Source organism: Suncus etruscus, chromosome 15, assembly GCF_024139225.1.
Source record: "Suncus etruscus isolate mSunEtr1 chromosome 15, mSunEtr1.pri.cur, whole genome shotgun sequence".
Lineage (NCBI taxonomy): Eukaryota > Metazoa > Chordata > Mammalia > Eulipotyphla > Soricidae > Suncus > Suncus etruscus.
In genome coordinates, this window is record NC_064862.1 from 19,632,598 (window position 1) to 19,658,515 (window position 25,918).

A 25,918-nucleotide genomic window follows, 5' to 3' on the forward strand; every position below is an offset into this window, starting at 1 on the left:
TGTCTCTTTGGCCTCTCTTTTATTCTAAAACACAGGGTGGGAGCTATAGCACAGTGGGGAGGGAGCTTGCCTTGCATGCACTCAACCTAGGTTCAATCTCCACATTCCATAGGATCCCCTGAACCCTACCAAGAGTCATTCCTGAGCACAGAAGCCAGGTGTAAATAATCCTTGAGCATCACCAAATATGGCATCACACTCACACACACACCCAAAAAAAAGTTCCTTGCCACTGAGAGTTCTGAACTCAGCCAGTGATTCTGAACTCTCCTGCTAGATGAAGAAGGGCCAGATAAAAGTGAGAAAAACACTTTTTCATTTAAATTTATTTTTATTATTTTTTAAATCTTGGGCCACACCCAGCAATGTTCAAGGTTTACTCCTGGCTCTGTGCTCAGAAATCACTCCTGGCATGCTCAGAGGACAATATGGTTGCTGGGGATCAAACCTGGGTTAGCCACGTAGAAGACAAATGCCCTACCCACTGTACTATCATTCTGGCCTCCTAAAAATATGTTTGTGATGTAGAGACTCGGGGCACAGCCTGCTTTCACGAGTACAATATCACCTCTCGCCTATGGGTAGCAGGCAGCTCCCACACAGAAGCTGCTTGGCTGAAGGGAATCTTACCAGCACTTAAGGGACATGGAGTCTGCTGGAGTTCATCTCTGCCACTCTTCATGCACTGGCCTTTGCCTCTATCCCTCAGCAGGTCGCCATGGCCTTGGTGATATTGGCGGCCACCTGAGGCTTCGGATTGAATTGGGGGCCATACCCAGTGGTACTCAAGGCTGACTCCTGGTTCTGTGCTCAGGAATCACTCCTGACATGCTTGGGGTACTCTATGGGATGCTGGGGGTCAAACCTGGATCAACAATGTGGAATGGCTGGGCCATCCCCTCTGTCCTGTGGCTCTGGCCTGTAATGTGGATATGACATGTGGCGACTGCTGGAGTGGGCTCCCTCCTCGCTGGGCTTTGCTTTTTTTTTTTTTTTTTTTTTTTGGTCACACCCAGCAGCACTCGGGGGTTACTCCTGGCTCTATGCTCAGAAATCGCTCCTGGCAGGCTCGGGGGACCATATGGGATGCTGGGATTCGAACCACCGACCTTCTGTACGCAAGGCAAACAAACGCCTTACCTCCATGCTATCTCTCCGGCCCCTTATTGTTTTTGTTTTGTTTTTGGAGGGGGTCACACCCGGCAGTGCTCAGGGGTCACTCCTGGCTCCAGGCTCAGAAATTGCTCCTGGTGGGCTCAGGGAACCATATGGGATGCTGGGATTCGAACCACCGACCTTCTGTATACAAGGCAAACGCCTTACCTCCATGCTATCTCTCTAGCCTCCCCCCCCCCTTATTGTTATTTTTTTTAAGGGCTATAAGTACCTGTACCTGACGCCCCAAGACTACACCCGGATCAGCCCCCTGAACTCAGTGCATTGCACACACATCGAGGAGGAAGGAGAGTCCAGGTGAGGAGGGAGACCTGGACCTAAGTCCCTCTGTTGCCGGTGGTGATTTCCATCTGCTAAGCTTTCAAACTGTGGGGTAAGGTGAGGTGTCTGCTTGGGAAACTTTCCTGCGGCTCCCTATAATTTAGCTTTCTGGAGCTCCTGATAACTTAGCCCCTGGGAGACATTTCTAGCCTTATCTTCATTATTATTATTATTATTATATTAAACACCGTAGTTACAAAGTTGTTCATCATACAGTTTATTTTCACAGATAAAGTTATTTATGATTCAGTTACTGTCATGCAATGTACAACCTTCACCAGTGCTCATTTCCCGCCATCAATAGCCCCATTTTCTTCCCACCCACCCTCCCCGCCTGCTTCCTGGGCAGGCATTTACTTCTCTGTCTCAGTCTCTCTGTCTCTTTCTCTCTTATTTTTTTCTTTATTTTTTTTGTTTGTTTGTTTGTTTTTGTTTTTGGGGCCACACCCAGCGCTGCTCAGGGGTTACTCCTGGCTGCCTGCTCAGAAATAGCTCCTGGCAGGCACGGGGGACCATATGGGACACTGGGATTCGAACCAACCACCTTTGGTCCTGATCGGCTGCTTGCAAGGCAAACTCCGCTGTGCTATTTCTCCGGGCCCATTTTTTCTTTATTAATACAATTTGTTTGTAAACATGATTGTAGTTGGGTTTCAGTCATATAAAGAACACCTCCCCTTCATCAGTGCCACATTCCCATCACCAATGCCCCAAATTTCCCACCTCCCTAACCGCCATCTCTTTTATTTTTTTGACACTGTGATTTACACTGCTATTAATGAAGAGGTACCTTGCATGAAACTTTATTCCCTTCCAGCATCCAGTTCTCATCCAGAGCAATCAGTTCCAACTATCACTTTCATAGCGGATCCTTCTCTACTCTAACTGCCCTCTCTGCTCTTGTGGCAAGCGTCCTATCATGGCCTGGTTTTTTTTTTTTTTTTTTTTTTGGTTTTGGTTTTTGGGCCACACCCTGTGATGCTCAGGGGTTACTCCTGGCTATGCGCTCAGAAGTTGCTCCTGGCTTCTTGGGGGACCATATGGGATGCCGGGGGATCGAACCGAGGTCCGTCCTAGGCTAGCGCAGGCAAGGCAGGCACCTTACCTCCAGCGCCACCGCCCGGCCCCATGGCCTGGTTTTTCTAATCCTCATTTTTATTGTCTCTAGATATCTTCACCTCACTCTCTTCTATTTTTCTTATCTCTCTCATTTGAGTGATATTATTCTGTTTATCCCTCTTCAATCAGTTCCAACTATCACTTTCATAGCGGATCCTTCTCTACTCTAACTGCCCTCTCTGCTCTTGTGGCAAGCGTCCTATCATGGCCTGGTCTTTCTAATCCTCATTTTTATTGTCTCTAGATATCTTCACCTCACTCTCTTCTATTTTTCTTATCTCTCTCATTTGAGTGGTATTATTCTTTTTATCCCTCTTTCTCTGACTCATTTCACTCGGCATAATAATTTCCAATCACTTCAATCAGTATTTTTTGTTTGTTTGTTTTGGTACCACACCCAGTGGTGCTCAGTTACTCCTAGATCTGAGCTCAGAAATTATTCCTGACAGGCTCAGTGGACCATAAGAGATGCTGGGGATTGAACCCAAGACTTACATGTGCAAGGCAAATGCCCTCCCCACTGTGCTATTAGTCTGGCCCTTCCTTTTCGGTATTTTTGCCCCCCCATCGCCCTTCCCGGTGAATCAGCACCTCAGGGGCCAAGGCTGCTTGCTCCCATGCCAGAGCTGACTCTTGAACCCGTGTTGGTGCCGGCAGGTATGTCATCACAGATATCATTGGCAAGGACGACGGCCTGGGAGTGGAAAACCTCAGAGGTTCGGGCATGATCGCTGGCGAGTCCTCGCTGGCATATGAAGAGATTGTCACCATCAGCTTGGTAAGCCTGTGCCCTATTTTTTATTGTATTCTCCATGGAATCTTAGTTCATTTCCCCAGAAGCCCAAGGGCAGTTTGGAAGAATGAAGAGCAGCACACACATCCCTTGTCCTGTTTCCATTGCCCTTGAACCATGGTTGCACCTGTGTCTTTCATCTCTCAGCCCCACTGTGGGAAGATTTTATGAATTTTTAGAGGAGAAGGGTCTCAGTTCTCTGGGTGCCAGGGTTGGGATTTGGGTTTTTTCCTGTGACTCTGTGTCGCGCCCTTTGAGCCCTCTCCCCAGTTCTGCTTTGGGATGGGATGAAGGTCCTCCCCACTTTCGTCTGTCCATCTGGTATCATAGTGTGGTTCCTTGACAGACAGGCACCTGTATCTGACTGTTGTCAGTGCCTGTTGTCTTTCTACTGGTCATGCCCACAGCGGGTCGTGGACACAAACAGGCATCCCCAAAAGCTCTTTCTGGCTCAGTCTCCTCTGATTTAAATGAGATGACCTTTGTCTTGACTTTACCTGGTTTGTTTTGTCTTTTTGTTTGTTTGCTTGGGGTTTTATGTTAGTTTGGTTTGGCGGGGCCACATCCAGCATTACTCAGGGATTATTTCAGACTCTGCACCCAGGGATCACTCCTGGCAGACTTGGAGGACCATATGGGGTCTTGGGGATTGAATCCAGGTCAACTGCATGCAGGCAATTATCCCACCCATTGTGCTATTGCTTGCTTGGTTCCAAATTTTACCTGATTTTGCTGACTGTCTTTTGCCTCCCTCCTTAACTTTTTGTTTTGTTTTTTTGGGTCACACCCAGCAGCGCTCAGGGGTTACTCCTGGCTCTACACTCTGAAATCACCCCTGGCACAGGGGACCATATGGGATGCCAGGATTCGAATCACTATTCTTCTGCTTGGAAGGCAGATGCCTTACCTCTAGGCTATCTCTCTGGCCCTTCCCTCTTTAACTTTTAAAAAAATATTTGGATTTCATTTGTTTTGGTAGTAGACTACTGCTTTAAAAAATAATTTTGTGGGCTAAAGTGATAGCTTGGCAGTAAGGCGTTTGCCTTGCACGCTGCCAACTAGGGATAGACCCATGTTCCCTGGCATTCCATATGGTCCCCCGAGCCTGCCAGGAGCCACTTCTGAGCTCAAAGCCAGAGTGCAGAGTGCACCCAGAGTGCAGCCAGGTGTGACCCAAAAACAAAAACAAAAATTGTGTTTGTGAGACCAGAATGATAGTACAGTGTTGTTAGCCCAGATGATGTAGCCCCAAAATCTATTTCCCCAAAAAATAAACGAATTCTGGGTAGATTTGTTTTGTTTGGGGGGCAGATTTTTGGGCCATTTCTGGCAATGCTCAGTTACTCCTGCTCTGTGCTCAGCATTTGCTTCTGGCAGGGGACCCTATGAAATGTCGGGGATCAAACCCAGTTCAGCTTAACGCAAGGCAATGCCCTCCCCACTGTGCTATCGACTTGTCCCTGGCACTTGAACTGGGTGCAGCCCTTCCTGGGACATGTCTGGTTCTTGCCATCCTAGTACACACAGCACCCGCCCATCCCTGCTTTCCTGATGGGGACCTGGTCGGTGGTTCAGACCCAATTTCCACCTCTGCCCTTGAGCTTACCCCAGTGGGTGTCTGACTTTCTCTTGTGCTCCAGAACCTGAGCTTTGCCCACCAGAGGGTGGATCTTAGCTTGCTTCTATGCCCACAGGTGACCTGCCGAGCCCTGGGCATCGGGGCATACCTGGTGAGGCTGGGCCAGCGCGTGATCCAGGTGGAAAATTCTCACATCATCTTGACGGGAGCAGGTGCTCTCAATAAGGTACCTCCGAGTTGGGGGGCTGGGGTGCTCAGATGAGCTTCCTAGACACAGCCTAAGGGTTTGCTCCTTCCCTCAGTGTGACACTGCTTCTCTCGCTCCTAACACAAGTGGGGAAGGGAGTTGGGGAGAGAGAGAGAGAGAGAGAGATCACTTGGCTGTCTTGTCTTTTGGGCCACAGCCAGGGTAGCTCAGGGGTTACTCTTGCCATGTACCAAGGAATCACTCTTGGCAGTGGTCAGGGGACCTTATAGGGTGCCAGGGATTGAACAGGTTAGTTGCGTGCAAGGCAAGCACTCTGCCTGCTGTATATTGCTCCAGCTTCCTGGGTTTCAAGCTTTCAATCTTTCTGCCAATGATTGAGATATTGTTTTTTTGTTTTTGTTTTTGTTTTTGGGCCATACCCGGCGATGCTCAGGGGTTACTCCTGGCTGTCTGCTCAGAAATAGCTCCTGGCAGGCACGGGGTACCATATGGGACACTGGGATTCGAACCAACCACCTTTGGTCCTGGATCGGCTGCTTGCAAGGCAAACGCCACTGTGCTATCTCTCCGGGCCCGATTGAGATGGTTTTATAAAGACCAGCAAAGGGCAGAGGGCACTTGCCTTCCTCCTCTTGCCAGTCTAAAATAGTCTCTTCTGTCTTCTGCGTTTCTGCAGAGTCCTGGTGAGTGGGCCATTTCCCACTTTTTCCCGCCTGCCACCGACCCAAACCATGTAGTAATGTCTGCTAGCCACCCCACCCCAGTCTCATTCCCTCCTGAAGCAGCAGGAAATGCAGGTTCTCAGGTTGGGTGCAGAGCAGCTAGGTTAGGTGAGGCTCTCGGGGGATTTGCCCCAGAGGTGGGCTGTACAGGAGCTGAATCACTGGCTGCTGGAGAAGGGAAAAGGAAATGTCCCAGATTTTCCTGCACTGGGTGAGCATGCTGGGACTCAAGGCTGCTGTGGGGGAAGCCCCCAGAACAGGTGAGTATGCACCCCAAACCAATGTCCTCCGTACAGGTGCTGGGCCGAGAGGTGTACACATCCAACAACCAGCTGGGTGGTGTGCAGATCATGCACAACAACGGCGTTGCCCACATCACAGTGCCCGACGACTTCGAGGGTGTCTTCACCATTCTGGAGTGGCTGTCATACTTGCCCAGGGTACTGCTCTCCCCCAGCCATGCTCACCGCATAGTTACGCCCACTGAGACACACCCCTCAACCCAGAGCCTGAAAGACCAAGGTTCTACTGTTGGGGTGCGGAAGGGAGGGAAGTAGGGTCTGGCAGAAGGGTTGGGGATGGATTTTTTCTTTTGTCTCCCCTCCTTCCTGCTCTGGCAGTTATCCTGACACAACTGCCCTCGGCTGTGTTTGTCTTATTTCGGGGGACTCATACTCCTGTCTCTGTGCTCAGGAATCAGTCCAGCTGGGGGCTCAGGGGACCATATGGGGGGTGCCAGGGATTGAATCTGGGTGGGTTGCATGCCTTCGTCTGGGCCCCAGCCTGGCTGGTCATAGCTTGAAAACAGGAGTGTTTTGGGGAGCAGGAAGGCACCAGGAATGAGCCCTCTGATCCCTGCTGGTGGCATCTCTTCTAGGACAATCACAGCCCCGTCCCCATCATTGTGCCCAGCGACCCCATCGACCGGGAAATCGAGTTTCACCCGTCCAGAGCTCCCTACGATCCCCGATGGATGCTTGCAGGGAGGCCGCACCCAGGCAAGACCAACGGCTTATGACCAGTAGCCTGAGGCTTCCAAGGGCTTCCCAGGAGGAAGAGGCAGATGCCAAAGCTGAGGGTGGGGTGGGGGATTTCTCTATGGACCTTGGTGGGGTTAGCAGCCACTCTCTGGGCCTGAATTCCTGAGTGGGAGCATCACTTACAGCCCAGTTAGTTTGTTTTTGGTTTTTGGGCCACATACAACAGAGCTCAGGGGTTACTCCTGACTCTGCATTGAGGAATCATTCCCGGCGGTGCTCAGGGGACCCTAAAGAATGCTGTGTGTCGAACCCAGGTTGGCCTCATGCAAGCAAATGCTGCCCCCTCTGTAATATCACTGTGGCTCCTTTTATGGTTTCTTTTTGATTTGGGCCACACCCAGGAGTGCTTATTAGAGCTTACTCCTAGCTCTGTGCTCATGGATCACTTTTGGTGGGGCCCTGAGGGGCTGCATAGGGGATCCTAGGGATTGAACCCAGGTCAGCCACATACATGGCCTACCTGTTGTGCTGTTGCTCCGCCTACTGGGTTTTTGTTTTTGTTTGGAGCAAGGGTTGAGTTTTTTTGCTTGTGGTTTAGTTCCTTTCGTTGGCATTTTTGGCCAGGTGTTGGGGTTGCTGTGATTTTCCAGGAACCTGAGGAGTTTGCCCGAGTGGCCGGCCACACATGTGCCATACATGATGAAGCCCTGAATTTGGGCCCCTAGAGCTCATTCAGAGCTTCCCCAGACCCTCCCAGATTTCTGCTGGCTCTGGCCTCTATTAAAAACTATTTTTATTTAAAAATTAAAAAATTGGCACAGAGTGCTGGTGCTAGCGGTAAGGCATCTGCCTTGCCAGCGTTAGCTTAGGACAGACCGCTGTTTGATCCCCCAGTGTCCCATATGGTCCCCCAAGCTAGGAGCAATTTCTGAGCACATAGCCAGGAGTGACCCCTGAGCATCACGGGTGTGGCCCAAAAAACAAAAATAAATAAATAAAATAATTTATTTTGTTGTTGTTTTTGGGCCACACCCAGTGATGCTTAGGGGTTACTCCTGGCTATCTGTTCAGAAATAGCTCCTGGCAGGCACGGGGGTGGGGTGGGGTGGGGGGACCTGTATGGGACACCGGGATTCGAACCAACCACCTTAGGTCCTGGTTTGCCTGCTTGCAAGGCAAACACCACTGTGCTATCTCTGCGGCCCCGTAAGATTTATTTTTATTTAAAAAACTATTTTATTTTTGGGGACAGAGAGATAGCACAGTGGTAGGGCATTTGCCTTGCATGCAGAAGGATGGTGGTTCGAATCCCAGCATCCCATATGGCCTCCCAAGCCTGCTGGGGGCAATTTCTGAGCATAGAGCCAGGAGTAGCCCCTAAGCACTGCTGGATGTGGCCCGAAAACCAAAAACCAAAACTAAAAAAAAAAAAAAAAACAACCAAAAACCTATTTTATTTTTATTCTATTTCCAATAGAAAAGTCATGGGCTCTGGTGGCCAGGCTGTGCTTAGCTTGGGGAGCAGGCGACCAGGAGTACTTGGGTGCAGGCCCCACCATCATCTCTCTCTCTTGGGCCTCTGTCTCCCCACAGCTGTGAAGGGGGCCTGGCAGAGCGGCTTCTTCGACCAGGGCAGCTTCCGGGAAATCCTGCAGCCTTGGGCCCAGACGGTGGTGACAGGACGAGCTAGGTAACCATATGTCCCCAGTGTCAGGTTACCCCAGTGTTCAGACAGTGACCCCAAGATCACTTCCACTTGGTTTTCTTTTTTTGGTTTTTGGGCCACACCTGGCGGTGCTCAGGGGTTACTCCTGGCTGTCTGCTCAGAAATAGCTCCTGGCAGGCACGGGGGACCATATGGGACACCGGGATTCCAACCAACCACCTTTGGTCCTATATCGGCTGCTTGCAAGGCAAACACCGCTGTGCTATCTCTCTGGGCCCCACTTGGTTTTCTGAAGGCATCTCCTGATCTTTGTTTTATTTTTTTGGTTTTGTTTTGTTTCGGAGCTATACTGGCAGCACTCAGGTGTTACTCCTGGCTCTGCTCTTAGAAATTACTCCTGACAGGCTCTGGGGACCATATGGGATGCTGGGCATCAAATTTGGATTGGCCGCATGCAAGGCAAAAGCTCTACCCACTGTGCTATCACTTGGTCCCTGCTCTGTGCTTTGTGGCTACCATGTACCACCAGTGATGAATACAGTCCCCATGGATGGAGATGACAGGGAGGGGACAGACGTGGTGAACACCTTGCTGTCCACAACCTCTAATCCCTCTCCGTGACCAGTACTGTGCACAATGGCTATGGTGGTCCTGGAACATTCTAGAAGGCAGCCCTGCTCCCTGCTCTGCACTGGCCTAACCCTCTCCAGTCTGCTTTACAGCCAGGGCGCACTATCACTTCCACAGCCAGCATAGAAGTGGGGTGTCCTATGCAACTCCCCCTCCCACCCTCTGTGGCTATTCCCTAGAGCTGGATCCCACCTGTACTTGGCTCCCTGTGCAGGTTGGGCGGGATCCCCGTGGGCGTGATCGCCGTGGAGACGAGGACGGTGGAGGTAGCCATCCCCGCAGATCCGGCCAACCTGGACTCAGAGGCCAAGGTGAGGGGTCCTGGGCTCCCACCCATCTTCTGTGGGGTCAGTGTAAGATGGCGTCCTTGCCCAGGCAGCTAACTCTCTCGCTCTTCCCTGAGTCCCTCTTCATGGGCTCTCGAAGGTTTGGCAGTGGCTGCCGCTTTTGGGGGGAAGACCAGACCCTTGGAAAGTGCTGCTGATAGGGGTACAGGGAAGGGGGGACCCAAGGCTCATGCTGGAGGAGCTCAGGTGAAGCATTTCCTGGACCTCTCAACTGGGCTGCAGTGGGAGGTGGGACAGCCCTTGAGCTTGAGTGATTCTTGAGCCCTGCACTCACCAGGGCAGCCCTTCCTGGTCCCCACGAATCTCACATACTGATCCGGGTGGCTCCTTGTTCTATCTAGATCATTCAGCAGGCGGGCCAGGTATGGTTTCCGGATTCGGCCTACAAGACAGCCCAGGCCATTAAAGACTTCAACCGGGAGAAGCTGCCCCTGATGATTTTTGCCAACTGGAGGGGCTTCTCGGGGGGCATGAAAGGTGAGATCTGCTTTCTCTGGGTGCCCCAGAGACCCAGTCCCTGGGTGGGCACATCCCCACGGGTAAGAGGAGGCTGTGCTGTCCATAGAGCCTGGTGGCTGTGACCTTAAGCCATGAGCACATTTGGAGTCAGTGACCATCAGCCCCAAGATTGGCTCTGAGGGTGCAGGGGAAGGACCTGGACTAAGGAGTGCACAGGTCAGCCATGACACCTTATAAGCCAATCACCTCTCTGAACCTCCATGTATCGTCTCTGTGGCTAAGAACAGGCCCAACTGTGACTAATAACTGAAGCACAAATGTAATAAGTCAGTCCCAGGATTTTTTTCTTTTCTTTTCTGACTTTCTTCCTTCCTTTTGTTTCTTCCTTTCTTTCCACCCAACATCACTCAGGAGTTTCTCCTGGCTTTGCACTCAGAAATCACTCCTCTATGGGGGACCATATGGGACTCTGGGGATCAAACTGAGGTCCGTCCTGGGTCAGCCACATGTAAGGCAAATGCCCTACCACTGCACTTCGCTCCGGCCCTCTTCCTCCCTCCCTCCCTCCCTTCCTCCCTCCCTCCCTTCCTCCCTCCCTCCCTTCCTTCTTTCCTCCCTCCCTCCCTCCCTCCCTCCCTCCCTCCCTCCCTCCTTCCTTCCTTCCTTCCTTCCTTCCTTCCTTCCTTCCTTCCTTCCTTCCTTCCTTCCTTCCTTCCTTCCTTCCTTCCTTCCTTCCTTTCCTCCTTTTTTGTTCTTATTTTTGTTTTTGGGTCACACCCAGCAGCGCTCAGGGGCAACTCCTGGATTTACGCTCAGAAATCACTCCTGGCAGGCTCGGGGGACTATATGGGATGCCGGGATTCAAACCACTGTCCTTCTACGTGCAAGGCAAACGCCTTACCTCCATGCTATCTCTCCGGACTTTCCTTCCTTCCTTCTTTTTTTCTTTGCTTTTCTTTTTGAGCCACACCCAGTGGTGCTCATGGTTATTCTTGGCTCTGTACTCAGGGGTCATTCGTGGCAGTGCTCTGGGGACTCTATGGGAAGTAAGAGATTGAATCTGGGTCTGCCACATTCAAGCCAAACACCCTCTCTGCTGAGCTGGTCCCAGTATTGGCTTTCTTAAGTGCTGTTGTGACCACACAGCGTGCTCCAGTTTTCAGTGCGGATTTAGGGGTAGCTATGGATTAAGCCTTCACTTGACATTGGGGGCGGTTTCTGTGGGGGGAGTCCTGGTGTGGGGCCAGGAGAGCAGGGAATAATCTGGTCCAGGACGAGGATACCTTTGAGGCAGAACTGGAAGGAATTTGCTGGGCCAGGACCCCCAGCATGACTTGCCCAAGCAATCCCAAAGATGGCAGCTTCTAGGTCTCTCTGTGCCCAGAGGCTGTAGGACATGGCAGGTGTGGGGGCCGGGAAAAACTCCCCTCATCGACCGATGGCTTCTCTCTACAGACATGTACGACCAGGTGCTGAAGTTTGGCGCCTACATTGTGGACGGCCTTCGCCAGTACAAGCAGCCAGTCCTCATCTATATTCCTCCCTACGCCGAGCTCCGGGGGGGCTCCTGGGTGGTGGTGGACCCCACCATCAACCCCCTGTGCATGGAGATGTATGCAGACAAAGAGAGCAGGTGGGTGCCCAATACCTTGTACCCCTAATACGTTTCTATTGGGCTTTATTCCTCAGCTGAAATTAGTCACTGGCACCAGACCGGATTTTGTCAGGAGAGTTGGTGGCTGGAGCTCTGGAGGAATCATTGCTCCTTATAACAGAGACTTGCCTGATCCCCAGACACTTGTAATAAAGAAAAACAAAGAATTCAGGTGGGGTAGATAGAACATGATGATTGGAGTGTACATGACCCTAATTGCTCCTATCTAATTAAAAAGAAGGGTGGTCATACTGATAACACAGTTGGTGAGGGTGTTTGTTTTGCATGTGGTTGACCTGGTACTATCCCCAGCATCACATATGGTCCCCCAAGCCTGCCAAGAGTAATTTTGAGCTCAGAGCCAGAAGTAAACTCTGCTGCCAGGTGTGTTCAAAACCCAAAAGAAAAATCCATACCAGAAAAAAAACAAGAATCTATGGGTTGGAGTAATAGTACAGTGGGGAGGGAACTTGCTTGGTACTGGCAGGTGTGGCCCTAAACACATCAAAAAAAGAGGCATCCAGGTTAAGAGGAAAGAAGGTCTGGAAGGGGAGCTGAGGGACAAGGAAGGTTGGAGATGGGGAGCAGCTCCCCTGGGTTCAGGCTGTATCCCACATCTTGTGTCATCTACTAAAGGGACATCAGGAGCAGGGAAAGGGGAGAAGGTAGGACCAGCAATGGGAGAGGAAAGATTGTATGGCTCTGAGGTCAGTCTTACGGCCTCAAGAGACTAAGGCCCTGACAGTGTGCAGGAACTTTGTTTCTTTCCCTCCTCCCTCTTTTTCTCCTTCCCTCCCTCCCTCCCGCCCTCCCTTCCTTCCTCTCTCCCTCCTTCCCTCCCTTCCTTCTTTCCTTTTCTTCCTTCCCTCATTTCCTTTCTCCTTCCTTCCTTCCTTCCTTCCTTCCTTCCTTCCTTCCTTCCTTCCTTCCTTCCTTCCTTCCTTCCTCCTTCCTTCCTTCCTCCCTCCCTTCTTCCCTTCCTTCCTTCCTTCCTTCCTTCCTTCCTTCCTTCCTTCCTTCCTTCCTTCCTTCCTTCCTTCCTTCCTTCCTTCCTTCCTTCTTTCTCTCTGTCTTCCTTCCTTCTTTCTCTCTGTCTTCCCTTCCTTCCTCCCTCCCTCCCTCTCTCCCTTTCTTCCTAGACCTTGGAAGAGACTTCTTGTGGTTTCGGTCCTACAGCTAGCCTGCCTGCCTGCTGTTACCCTTTGCATGCTTGCAGATAGCTTGTGGTGGAAGTTCCTGAACCTGTTTTATCTCTTCAACCTTGTGTGGATTATTTTCTGTGTCAGTGATGCTTCCAGACCTGCATCCCCCAATCCCCCTGGGATGGGGGCATGAGACTTTCACTACAGTGACCTAATAGGGGGTGTTGGAGGGGATTACCCCCTGCAGTGCTTAGGATTGACTCCTGGCTCTGCACTCATTGGTGTCTCCTGCTGGGGCTCAAGGGACCATCTGGGGTGCCAGGGAGTGAACCTGAGTTGGCTGAGTGCTACCAAGGGCCTTATGTACTATGGTTTCTCTTCAGCCACAAATTTCCCTGTATTAGTGAAATGTCAGAAGCAATGATCAGAGAATGAGTGAACTATCTACAGTTACACAGGAAGTCTATGAAAGAGCTGAATCCTGACCCACATATTGCCTGGCTCTCTTGCCTTCACCTCATGTCTTCTGACTATTACTTCAAAAAAGATGCAAGAGATTCCTACCTTTGCCTCTTTTTTATTTTTTTTTTAAGAGGGGGTGTTCTGGAGCCAGAAGGGACCGTGGAGATTAAGTTCCGACAGAAAGATCTCACAAAGGCCATGAAAAGGATTGACCCAGTCTACAAGAAACTCGTGGAAAAGCTTGGTGAGTAGCCCCAAAAGGCATCCGCCTTGGATGTGGGAGGCCCTACAAAAGACACTAGTGAGGGGTTGAAAAAACCCTGCCAAACAGCTGCATAACTGTGCAATAGTTTAAATCAGTGTTTCTTTTTCTTTTTTTTTTTTTTTTTTTTTTTTTTGGTTTTTGGGCCACACCCGGTGGTGCTCAGGGGTTACTCCTGGCTGTCTGCTCAGAAATCACTCCTGGCAGGCACGGGGGACCATATGGGACACTGGGATTCAAACCAACCACCTTTGGTCTGGTTGCTTGCAAGGCAAACACCGCTGTGCTATCTCTCCGGGCCCAAATCAGTGTTTCTTAAGGGGCTTAGATCTCCCAGAGCCCCAGGACTTTGGGGACTACCTTGGTGGTACAGCAGGGGCCACAGGAAGGAAACTTGGCCAGAAGGACCACAGACTGGGAAAGGGTTTGGAAAACCATCTTAAATTAAATCTCCATATATGGCAAGTCCAGCCTTTTAGCCTGACATACCACAGATAGTTATTTCTTTTTTTGAAGTTACTTCTTTTTTTGGTTGTTTTGTTTTATTTTGGGGCTACATCCAGCAGGGCTCAAGGGTTATTCCTGCCTCTATGCTCAAGAATCACTCCTGGCAAGCTCGGGGGACCATATGCAATGCCTGTGGTCGAACCCGGGTCAACTGTATGCAAGACAAATGCTCTCTCCTCCATGCTATCACTTTGGTCCTTTACTTGTAATTTTAGGTGGAATTCCTTTTAACTGTTCCAGATTAGGGGCCAGAGAGATAGCATGGAGGTAGGGCATTTGCTTTGCATGCATAAGGACGGTGGTTTGAATCCAGGCATCCCATATGGTCTCCCGAGCCTGCCAGGAGCGATTTCTGAGTGCAGAGCCAGTAGTAACCCCTGAGCGCTGCCTGGTGTGACCCAAAAACCAAAAAAAAAAAAAAAAAGTCTCAGATTAAATGTAACAATTCAGTGTTTTTCCTAGTTTGCTGTGAGGATATTACTGACTTACAGATTGAATCTAGGTATATTTCTTCCTCCTGTTTTCTGAGTTTAGGTGGAATTGCTGTTATTTCTTTAAAAAAATTTTTTTAGTCGCCATGAATTACAGTTACTCATGACTGAATTAAAGGTGTTCAAAGGGGGCTGGAGAGATAGCACAGCAGTAGGGCGTTTACCTTGCACATAGCCAACTCAAGAAGGACGGTGGTTCAAATCCCAGCTCCCCATATGATCACCCAAGCCTGCCAGGAGCGATTTCTGAGCGCAGAGCCAGGAGTAACCCCCAAGCGTCACCGGGTGTGACCCAAAAACAAAAAATAATGGTGTACAATGTTCCAGTGGCAGTTCTTTCACCAGTGTCCATTCCCTCTTTAAATAAACTTTTGGATCTGAGGCTACTAATTCATTCCTCTTCTTAGTTCATATCGTACAGGACTATCTAAGTAATTGGTTTTCTCTTGGGTAAGTTCTGGCAGTTTGCAGAGTTCATGGGATTTGTCTGTAGGCACAGAAGGGAGCTCCTGTGAGTTTTAGTTTCTTTTTTGTTTTGTTTTGGTTTTGGTTTTTGGGCCACACCCAGCAGCACTCAGGGGTTACTCCTGGCTCTGCGCTCAGAAATCACTCCTGGCAGGCTTAGGGGATGCCAGGATTCAAACCACCATCCTTCTGCATGAAAGGCAAACGCCCTACCTCCATGCTATCTCTCCGGCCCTGAGTTTTAGTTTCTGATCTTCACACCCCAGTGACTATCCCTATAAGGTGATATATTTCTTTTCTATTTCCCAGCACTTAGAAGAGTTAGGTTGCCGTGAGTTGCCCATGGCTGATATGAGAGCATTTCTAAGCCCCACACGCAACTCCATGTCGGGGTCCTATCAGTGGCAGTGCTCCAGCTGCTGGTGGAGCCCTGGTTCCTGGTTTCCTGAGACTGACCAGCCCCTATGCAACCCGCAGGGGCTCCGGACCTCTCAGACAAGGAGATGAAGGAGCTGGAGGCGCAGCTGAAGGAGCGGGAGGAGCAGCTGCTGCCCATCTATCACCAAGTGGCAGTGCAGTTTGCCGACCTGCATGACACTCCGGGCCGGATGCTAGAGAAGGGCGTCATCTCGGTGAGGGGGCAGGGGAGCTGGGTGATGCTAACACCATCCTGGGTGTTAGCACTGCACATCAGAATCACCTGGAGGGCCAAAGGCATAGCAGGGAGGGGGGCACCTGCCTTGCATGCGGTCCACCTTGAGGTTCTGTCCCTGACACACCATAGCATCCCCTGAGCACTTTCTGAGTGCAGAGTCAGGTGTGGCCCTCAAACTAAAGCAATCATCTAGAGACCTGGGACCAGAAAGGGAGAGAGAGGACAGCAAGGAGAGCATTTGAGCCCCAGCACCCCAGATGGTCTCTGAGCATGACCAGGAGTGATCTCCTGGGTGTAGTGGTAGGAGTAAGTGCTGAGTACCACCGGGGATGACCCCAAAACAGACTTTTTTTTTTTTTTTTGGTTTTTGGGTCACACCCGGCAGTGCTCAGGGGTCACTCCTGGCTGTCTGCTCAGAAATAGCTCCTGGCAGGCACGGGGGACCATATGGGACACCGGGATTCGAACCAACCACCTTTGGTCCTGGATCGGCTGCTTGCAAACATCACTGTGCTATCTCTCCAGGTCCACAGACAAAATTTTTAAAATTCATCTGGAAACTTTTTTTATTGAGGGTTTTGATTTTGTGACTTCCCCACAGTGATTTCTTTAGCTCCCGGAGATCGCCCTGCTTCCCAGGGCAGGGCTGAAGCTATAGTATAGCAGGTAGGGCATTTGCCTTGCTTGCTGCTGACCTGGGTTTGATCTCCAGGAATCTCATATGTTTCCCCTGGAGCCTGCCAAGAGCAATTTCAGGAGTAAACCAAAAATAAATAAATAAATAAACAAACAAAAAATTCTCAGGGAAGGGAGAAAGGCTCCTTGTTTTGGAGCTCAGGCAGAAGCTGGAGGCTCCGTATCCTTCCTCCTTCATTCATGGAAGGAGGAACTGAGCACCCAGCTGTGAGTCGCCCCCAGACACCAGTCTGTGCATGTGGAGGGGAGGGGTGGCTCCAAGTTTAAAATAAACAAAAGACTGCCCAGTTGGCTGTGGGGACCAGTGAAGTCAGAATGCCCAGGCCTAGGGACCAGGCACCAGCATCATTTTCTTAAAGTTATTTCAAATACTCAGTTTGGGAAACACCCTCCTGACCCTGTATGTGTTCATAACCACAGGGCCAGGTTTAGGGATCACCCCCAGGTCCCTGGCATCACACACCCCTACCCACATTTTCCCCGGCCTCCAAGTAGACACTCCCCCCTGCCCCCTACTCCCCTCCACTTCTTAGTGCTCCAATCCTGCCATCACCTTGAACCGGACTAATTCTACACTCTGGGAAAACTCCAGTTCTGCCTTGTGTGTAAGCAGTGTGCATGGCACCCTGCCTGCTGGGATGGGCACCAGAGGGGGCTTTGGCCTTTGTGGCAGGGCCTTGCGCCCTTCCCAGGGACTCAGACTGGGCTGGGGGCTGATGGCAGGACGTGCTGGAGTGGAGGACATCACGCACCTTCCTGTACTGGCGCCTTCGCCGCCTGCTGCTGGAGGCCCAAGTCCACCAGGAGATCGTGCGTTCGTGTGGGGAGCTGGGCCATGTGCACATCCAGTCCATGCTGCGCCGCTGGTTCGTGGAGACCGAGGGCGCCGTCAAGGTGCGTGGGGAGACGCGGGTGGACACTGAGGAGTGGGAAGTGGGGAGTCCCAGGCTCAGGGCTCAACGAGCTCCCCTCTCGACCTGCTGCCTCACTCCAGGCCTACCTGTGGGACAATAACCAGATGGTGGTGCAGTGGCTGGAGCAGCACTGGCAGGTGGGGGACAAGCTGCGCTCCACCATCAGCGACAACATCAAGTACCTGCAGCGTGACTCTGTCCTCAAGACAATCCGAGGGTGAGCAGCGCCCAAGGCCTGGGGGCGGGGGGGAGGGAAGTAGAAGGAGAAGGCTTGGGATGTAGCAGTGGTATGAGCTACACACTCCCATCCCTGCACAGGCCTTTGTTTAAAAGCCACCTTCTGCAGGGGCTGGAGGGACAGCACATAGGGAAGGGCTTTATTTTATTTATTAAATTTTTTTTTGTTTTTTCGGGTCACACCCATTTGATGCTCAGGGATTACTCCTAGCTAAGCGCTCAGAAATTGCCCCTGGCTTGGGGGGACCATATGGGACGCCGGGGGATGGAACCTCGGTCCTTCCTTGGCTGGCGCTTGCAAGGCAGACACCTTACCTCTAGCGCCACCTCGCCGGCCCCTGGGCTTTATTTTATTTTATTTTTTTTTGTGGTTTTTGGGTCACACCCGGCAGTGCTCAGGGGTTATTCCTGGCTCCAGGCTCAGAAATTGCTCCTGGCAGGCACGGGAGGACCATATATGGGACGCCGGGATTCGAACCGATGACCTCCTGCATGAGAGGCAAACGCCTTACCTCCATGCTATCTCTCCGGCCCCTGGGCTTTATTTTTTTAACTTAATTTATTGATTGGTTTCTGGGCCACACCCAGCAGCGCTCAGGGGTTACTCCTGGCTCTGCAGTCAGAAATTGCCCCCTGGCAGACTAGGGGACCATATGGGATGCCAGAAATAGAACCAGGTTGGCCGCATGCAAGGCAAACGTTTTACCTCTGCAATAACCCTCCAGCCCCAGGGAAGGGCTTTTGCCTTGCTTTGTCCACTTGCTTTCCATCCCCGGCATCCCATAGGGTCCCCCACACATACCCTGAGCATATACAGGAGTGATTCCTGAGTACAGAGCCAGGAGTAAGCCCTGAACACTGGCAGGTGTGACCCCAAAACATAAATAAACAAGAAACCCACCCACTAGAGTGGCTGCATTCCCTTGGTCAGCTTTTCCTGGGGAGGGGACCAGCTCCCCCCACTCCCATGGTATCTCCTGGGAGGAAGGGACCCTTCCTCTTTTGGAGGCTTAAAACTGAATTTCATGGGCCCGAGTGATAGCATAGATGGGAAGGCATTCGCCTTGCACAGAGCTGACCGGGGTTGGGAGCCTCGGCATCCCATAGGCTCTCCCAAGCAACTCCAAGAGTGATTCCTGAGTGCAGAACTAGGGGTAGCCCCTGAGCATCGCTGGGTATAGCCTGAAAACCAAAATAAATAAGTAAACAAATAATTCAGAAATGGAGTTTCAGGGGAAGCCTCAAGACTCATCCACGCTGCTAGTGACCAGTATGTTCACTTGTTAGTCCTCTGAGCACTGAAATCTTCATGCCCTATTTCATCCCTTCCTCTCCCTTTGGGGATCACCACAGGAAAGACAGGGTTCTGTGGGTGTCTCTGGGTTGGCATCTGTCCAAGAGGTTGCCATAACTGTGAGGGGCTGTCCCCAAGGCCCTCCAGGCAGGAATGATCCCTACATCCTTCTTCCTGTCCCCCCAGCCTGGTTGAGGAGAACCCTGAGGTGGCCATGGACTGCATAATGCACCTGAGCCAACACATCAGCGCGGCAGAGAGGGCCCAGATCGCCCACCTCCTGTCCACCATGGAAAGCCCAGCCTCCACCTGACCCCAGCCTCTGGCCACTCCCAGAACCACCGGTGAGACAAACCCCACTGGACTGCTGACCCTAACACCCCGCAAAGACTTGGGGGACTCGGTTTAAAAGGAAAGGAAAAAAAATCATAGTCCTTTGGGCAAGGCTGCTGAACCCAGAGACTCCTGTGTCAATAAAAGGCTCTCTGGGTACCTCCCCAACACAATCAGCTCCTCTCCCTGAGCAAAAAGCTCCTTTGGCTCAGTCTGGTGACAGCCGCATCCCTGGTGCACGCTGAAGCCCTGAAGCGCAGGACCACTTCCTTCTGCCCTGCAGCGCCTCCCGTGGATCTAGGTGGTGGGCTTCGTTGGAAGGGGTCCACTAGCAGAGCTGCTCATCTGGACTGAGAAGAGAAACCAAAACAACTGTCTGGCCACTGTGTCCTTCGAATTCTGAGTCTTTCTTATGGTGCCTCCTCCTATTCCCTGGAGAACAAGGACTGGTCTCCTGCAAGGCTGATTCTGGCTGGATAAGCGTCTCCTTGGGCCTGCACTCTCCTCCCAGGGCTGGGAGCACAGTGGGTGCAGAGACTCACCTCCAACCTGCCCCTCAGGGCATCCCCAACTAGGATTGTTGCCAACTTCCCCCAGAGTGGGTCCCTGAGTCACTCAGCCCATCCCCTTACTAACTGGCTTCTATACACCAGGAGCCCACCATGACCCAAGGGGTTAGAGCTGTCTGTTCCCGAATACTGGCTCATGAGATCCACCCACCGTTTGCATTACCCATGTCTTTGCCATATGCCCCTGCCTGCCCCGGCTCTGCAGGTGGCACCAGTTTGTAGCCTAAATCTGTGCCCTCCCACCTACCTGCCTCCAACCCGGGATAAGGGTTAGAGGCCGAGCTACCCCCTTGGGATGGGCTGTTTGAGGGTACCAGATGTTATGCCAACTTGGAGACCCACGAGGCTGCCTCTTCAAGCTGGGATGTGAGAGGGTGTTTGGGTGTTTGGAAAGCCGGTGATGGCTCTGGTCATGACTGGAGTGGGGGGGGCGGGAGGCAGTGCTTTCCTGCTTGTTCCATCCAGGCAGGAGGAGGAAGGATTTGAGCTGCTGGGACAGTGTGTGTTGGCCTCCCAGTGCGATGACTGTCCGTGACTCAAGAATGGTGTGGCCAAGAAACCCACCAAGAAATGAATGAATGGGAAAAATAAATTATTTTTTGAAAGAATGTTGGCCTCGACTTTTTATCACCTGCACCTCAAAAGGCAGCCTTCCTAGACATTCCCAGGGTCCTCCCACTTGCAGAGACCAGAAGACCGTGTGTTTGTGTGTGTGTGTGTGTGTGTGTGTGTGTGTGTGGTTTTTGGGTCACACCTGGCAGCGCTCAGGGCCTACTCCTGGCTCTATGCTCAGAAATCACTCCTGACAGGCTCGGGGACCATATGGGATGCCGGGGTTTGAACCACCGTACTTCTGCATGCAAGTCAAATGCCCTACCTCCATGCTATCTCTCTGGCCCCCCACTAAACACATTTAATTCAGTAAGTGGCAGAAAAAAACTTTCTCGGGGCCGGAGAGATAGCATAGCGGCGTTTTGCCTTGCAAGCAGGCGATCCAGGACCAAAGGTGGTTGGTTCGAATCCCAGTGTCCCATATGGTCCCTCGTGCCTGCCAGGAGCTATTTCTGAGCAGACAGCCAGGAGTAACCCCTGAGGAATGCCGGGTGTGGCCCAAAAACAAAAAAGAAAAAGAAAAAATCTTTCTCCGTGGTCACCTTAAATCTTGCCAGAGGGCTTAATAAGCTTGAGTTGTTTCTTTGCATAAGCATGGCAAGACTGGAGAACTCTCCATTTGGGGTACCCTGTTCTTTGAGAATTCCTGGGGATTGCTCACAGACAAGGCTGGTGGTCTAGAACCATAGAAACATTAATGCATTCTGCCTGCCACGTCAGCTTTACCCAGGGTTGGCCAGAGTGAAGATTTTCAGTATGGTGAGCCAAAGGTGGCCTTGGGCCTTTCATCATCCATAGTATGAAGACTCTGTCCCATTGCCCTCCAGGGTTGGGAGAGACCTCAGACTCCAGGACTTCTCTCGATGCTGAGAGCAGGGCCCAGACCTGGGCCATTCGTTGCAGATCTGGACTCCCTAGACGATTCCTGTTTCTTTTGGCCAGTAGGGTCATTAGAGGCCATTAGAGGCCATTGCCTGTAGGGTCTCTTGAGGTCAGCCCCATTATTCAACAGTCCTCATTCTGGCCCTGCTCCTGTCATTTCACCTCACTCCTTTCAACTGTTTCCTGGGTAGAGGGCTTTGGGGTGCCAGGGGGACTTGTCAGGTTTCCTGTGTGTATTAGGAGTAACCCTGGCAACAGAATGGAAAAGGCTGTTTTAAGTGACATGCAAATGTATGTAAATGACATGCAAACCACACAGTGCCACGAAGCAGCCAAAACATGCTGAAATGGCCAAGAAGAGAGAGAAAACACATGCGTCCAACAAGTAGATTACTAAAAGAAATCCTTTAAATTTGCGCTGGAAGAACAGTACAGACACCGAGAGGAGCCAATCGCTTCAGGCCTAGGCAGCGGGAAGGACTCGCGATGCCGCCAGCCGCTTCCGGCTTCCTGGGTAGTCGTGACGTCACTTTATCACGTGATCGCTGCCTCACGTGATCACATCGCGGCTTGGTGCCAAGAGCCAATATGGCGACATCGTGCTTCTATCGACTGAGGTGCCTGGTCATCCACATTTTCCTCAATAAAACATGCCAAATAAACAAAAAGCAACAACACTGGCACAACCTCTTCAGGGGCTGACTTGCACCAGGCCACTGCCAGAAAAACCCCATCACTGATAAAAATAAAATGGAAATCTGACAAACCAATTTGGATAGGCCAGTGGCCCTTTAAAACTGACAAATTAAAGGTGCTGACAGAATTAGTGGAAGAACAGCTAAAACTAGGACATACTGAGCCTTCATTTTTTTCAATGGAATTCGCATATATTTATTATAAAAAAGAAATCTGGTAAATGGAGATTGTTAATGGATCTGAGAGCTGTGAATTTATCTATGGTACCTATGGGAAAATTACAGACAGGTTTACTATCACCTGTAGTAATCCCTAAGGAATGGCCACTGATTATGATTGATTTGAAAGACTGCTTCTACCATATTCCTATTCACCCAGATGATAAACACCATTTTGCATTCTCAGTCCCTTATATTAATAATACCCAACCTTGCAGGCGTTTTCAATGGACTGTTCTCCCCCAGGGCATGCTAAATTCACCAGCTATGTGTCAATATTTTGTGGACAAAATTTTGAGCCCTGCTCATGAAAGATTTCCCCAAGGCATTATTTTTTTTTTTATTTTTTATTTTTTTTTTGGTTTTTGGGCCACACCCGGTAACGCTCAGGGGTTACTCCTGGCTATGCGCTCAGAAGTTGCTCCTGGCTTGGGGGACCATATGGGACACCGGGGGATCGAACCGCGGTCCGTCCAAGGCTACCGCAGGCAAGGCAGGCGCACCTTACCTTTAGCGCCACCGCCCGGCCCCCCAAGCCATTATTTATCACTACACTGATGATATTTTAATTACAATGAAACAGATTTACAGCAATTATATGCTTATGTGATTGTTTGAAAACAGCAGGACTGAAAATAGCTTTAGAAAAAATACAGGGGCCGGCGAGGTGGCGCTAGAGGTAAGGTGTCTGCCTTGTAAGCGCTAGCGAAAGAAGGACCGAGGTTCGGTCCCCGGTGTCCCATATGGTCCCCCCAAGCCAGGGGCAATTTCTGAGCGCTTAGCCAGGAGTAACCCCTGAGCATCAAACGAGTGTGGCCCGAAAAAATAAAGAAAAGAAAAGAAAAAATACAGACCATGCCACCATATCAATACTTGGGCTTTATTTTGGACAGAACATCAATACGTCCACAAAAAATTTTCATCAAAAAAGAGAACCTTAAAACACTTAATGACTTTCAGAAACTTTTGGGTGACGTAAATTGGCTCCACCCAGTGATAGGAATCTTGAATGCAGAGCTGTTTAATCTGTTTAAAACTTTGGAAGGTAATCCTGTGTTAGATAGTCCCAGAAATTTAACGCAAGCTGCCAAAAATGAATTGGACATTTTCTTGAATAGACTGCAAAAAGCATTTCTCTTAAGATTCATCCCAGGAGAGAAGGTATTTTTATTAATTTTCCCTACAAAAGAAACACCTACCACCTATGGCGGCTTTAATGCAACAGGCTGGTCCTGTTGTCCTGGGTGTATTTACATAACAAACAGCCTCAGTCTGTGATATCTTACCTGCAACTAATCTCAGAATTAATTATCAAAACAAGACTCAGATCAATATCTTTATTAGGTTTTGATCCAGATATAATAGTATTGCCAATACCAAAAAAGGAAATTGAGTTAATATCGTCTCTTAATGAATCTCTACAAAGGGCCCTCTCAGATTTCACAGGAGAGATTTCTTCTCATTATCCAAAACAAAAGACCTGGAACTTTTTGAAAAAGACTCAGTTTGTTATTTCTTCAATTGTACAGGATTCTCCTATTCCCAATGCAAAAGTTTTTAATGTCGATGGATCAAGGGGAGGAAGGGGAGAAATGAGATCTACTATGAATACTTAATAATTATTTTCTTTATTTGTCAATTGTCATTAATGTTTTATTGGTCATTTTTTAGGTATAATTGCTTAATAGGAGTGAATATGATGAATCCCCATTGTGGTTGCTTGCATGATGTATTTATGCCTTAATTTCAGTATTGTTTTGGGTCATTATTAGAAAATTTTGTTATATATTGATGTTACTTAAGACATATATGAAAGAAAGATTCTTAGTCATGTTAATGTTGCTTTATGGTTGTGTATTGAGATATATTCATTTGGCAACTTGTGACTTTTCTTTTATTTATTTATTTATTTATTTATTTATTTATTTATTTATTTATTTATTTATTTATTTATTTTGGTTTTTGGGCCACACCTGGCAGTACTCAGGGGTTACTCCTGGCTGTCTGCTCAGAAATAGCTCCTGGCAGGCACGGGGGACCATATGGGACACCGGGATTCGAACCAACCACCTTTGGTCCTGGCATCAAACCTATTTTTTTGGGTATGGCCATGTTCACAGGCTCTGAATCAGGAGCTTCTTGCCACCCACAACTTGGCTATGTGCTGAGCAGCTCTGTTTTAAGAAAGGCCTGTAAGGGGCTTCAACCAGACCCTTGCTGGTGTTGGCACCTGCCCCTTTAAGAGTGCACCTTTGTCCCTGCTGGTTTCTAGTGGTTCTGTGTAAGAAAAGGCCCCCCAGATTCTAGACACTAATTAACTTTGTCTTTCAGGAGACTAGAGTAAGAACTCGAAGCTCCTGGCAGTAAAGGCAGCTTATTTTTTTTGTAGTGTTTTAAGAGTTTTATAGTTTTTATATATGTAGTTTTTAATTTTAGGGGGGGTTTGAGTCACATCCGGCAGCGCTCAGGGGTTACTCCTGGATCTATGTTCAGAAATCACTCCTGGCTGGCTCAGGGGACCATATGGGATGCGGGGATTTGAACCACCGACCTTCTGCATGCAAGGCAAATGCTTTACCTCCATGCTATCTTTCCGGCCCCTGTAGTTTTTAATTTATTGATTCTTTTTTTTTTTTTTTTTTTTTTTTTGGTTTTTGGGCCACACCTGGTGATGTTCAGCAGTTACTCCTGTCTATGCGCTCAGAAATTGCTCCTGGCTTGGGGGACCATATGGAACTCTGGGGATCAAACTGCAGTCCGTCCTAGTCAGCTGTATGTAAGGCAAATGCCCTACCACTGTGCCACCGCTCCGGTCCCTGATTCATAATTGTTTATATGTTTTGGGGCTAACCCCTCCCTGTGCTCTCTCTCATTCTCTCTCCTTTCTGTCTCTCTCCCTCGCTCCCTATGCTATTCTTTTATATTGGGTATTGAATAAATCTGTGGATGATGAAATATAGGTAATATTGACTTCAGTCTTCAGTGTTATGCCTTGAAGTAAGTGAAGGAAAAGAAGGAAGAAACTTTCTTCCTTCCCCTTTCTGGGAAGTTTTCTGAGCCCTTGGTCTCCTTGGTCTATGAGTCTCATCTGAGTGCTGAACTGGTGTTGATCAATGTAGAAGTGAAGACAGAATATTACTTGCCTCAGTCTCTACAGCAGATCTCTGGATCCCAAAGCCTCACACGTGTGGGACAAATGCTAAACCCTTGAGAATCATCCTGCCTCAAACAGCTAAATTTGGGGAATAGGCTGGCCATGCTTGAAGGTGCTCAGGGTTGGTTTATGGTTATGTCTGGGGAAAAGTTGGGCTCTGAAAACTGCTCTGACCCAAACTGTGTTGTCTCCTCTTTCTCCTGAGGACCTCTCTACTCTGTTTCTCTAGCTCTCTCTCACTCTCTCTCTGACTCTCGCTCTTTGTGGTTCCAACCCAAAGTCTGGTTTCACTCTAGGAGCTGCAACGACAGTGGCACCCATGGTCACGGAAGGATATTGGCCTTTGACCAGCCCGACCATTAGGCTGCAGAGGCCCAGCAGGCTCGAGGCTCTCACCAGTATCATCAGGGCTAAAGCTTGGCTTTGAAGGCATCTGTGACAGGAATCATGAGCACAGGTTTAAGATGGAAACATCACAGAGAATTTCATGTTCAGTTACTGGGAGTCCCCGAATCATGGCTGTTAAAAGTCCTCCCCTTGAAGGCTTTGTCATGTTGTAGGTGGTGTGGTGGCTTTGCCAACAGTATTTACACAATTGCCACATGTGACTTCAGTGAAAAGGTGACAGTGTACAGCTGGGATGGTCCACACTGGCCTGCCTGAGTGTCAGCACCT

The 25,918-nt window shown here is 49.9% G+C and overlaps 1 protein-coding gene across 1 annotated transcript in view; it reads left to right on the forward strand.

Annotated features, from left to right (window-relative positions):
• Nucleotides 1–20,289, forward strand: part of ACACB (acetyl-CoA carboxylase beta) — a 75,578-nt gene extending 55,289 nt beyond the window's left edge. The window contains exons 40-53 of the mRNA XM_049789387.1: nt 1,376–1,473; nt 3,274–3,394; nt 5,104–5,214; nt 6,215–6,358; nt 6,796–6,916; nt 8,492–8,588; nt 9,409–9,505; nt 9,883–10,018; nt 11,456–11,633; nt 13,390–13,502; nt 15,461–15,615; nt 17,058–17,228; nt 17,329–17,465; nt 18,966–20,289. Coding sequence (XP_049645344.1) covers nt 1,376–1,473; nt 3,274–3,394; nt 5,104–5,214; nt 6,215–6,358; nt 6,796–6,916; nt 8,492–8,588; nt 9,409–9,505; nt 9,883–10,018; nt 11,456–11,633; nt 13,390–13,502; nt 15,461–15,615; nt 17,058–17,228; nt 17,329–17,465; nt 18,966–19,092 — 1,806 coding nt within the window. The 3' untranslated portion in view covers nt 19,093–20,289. The remainder of the gene's footprint in view (nt 1–1,375; nt 1,474–3,273; nt 3,395–5,103; nt 5,215–6,214; nt 6,359–6,795; nt 6,917–8,491; nt 8,589–9,408; nt 9,506–9,882; nt 10,019–11,455; nt 11,634–13,389; nt 13,503–15,460; nt 15,616–17,057; nt 17,229–17,328; nt 17,466–18,965) is intronic.
• The last annotated feature ends 5,629 nt before the right edge of the window (nt 20,290–25,918 follow it).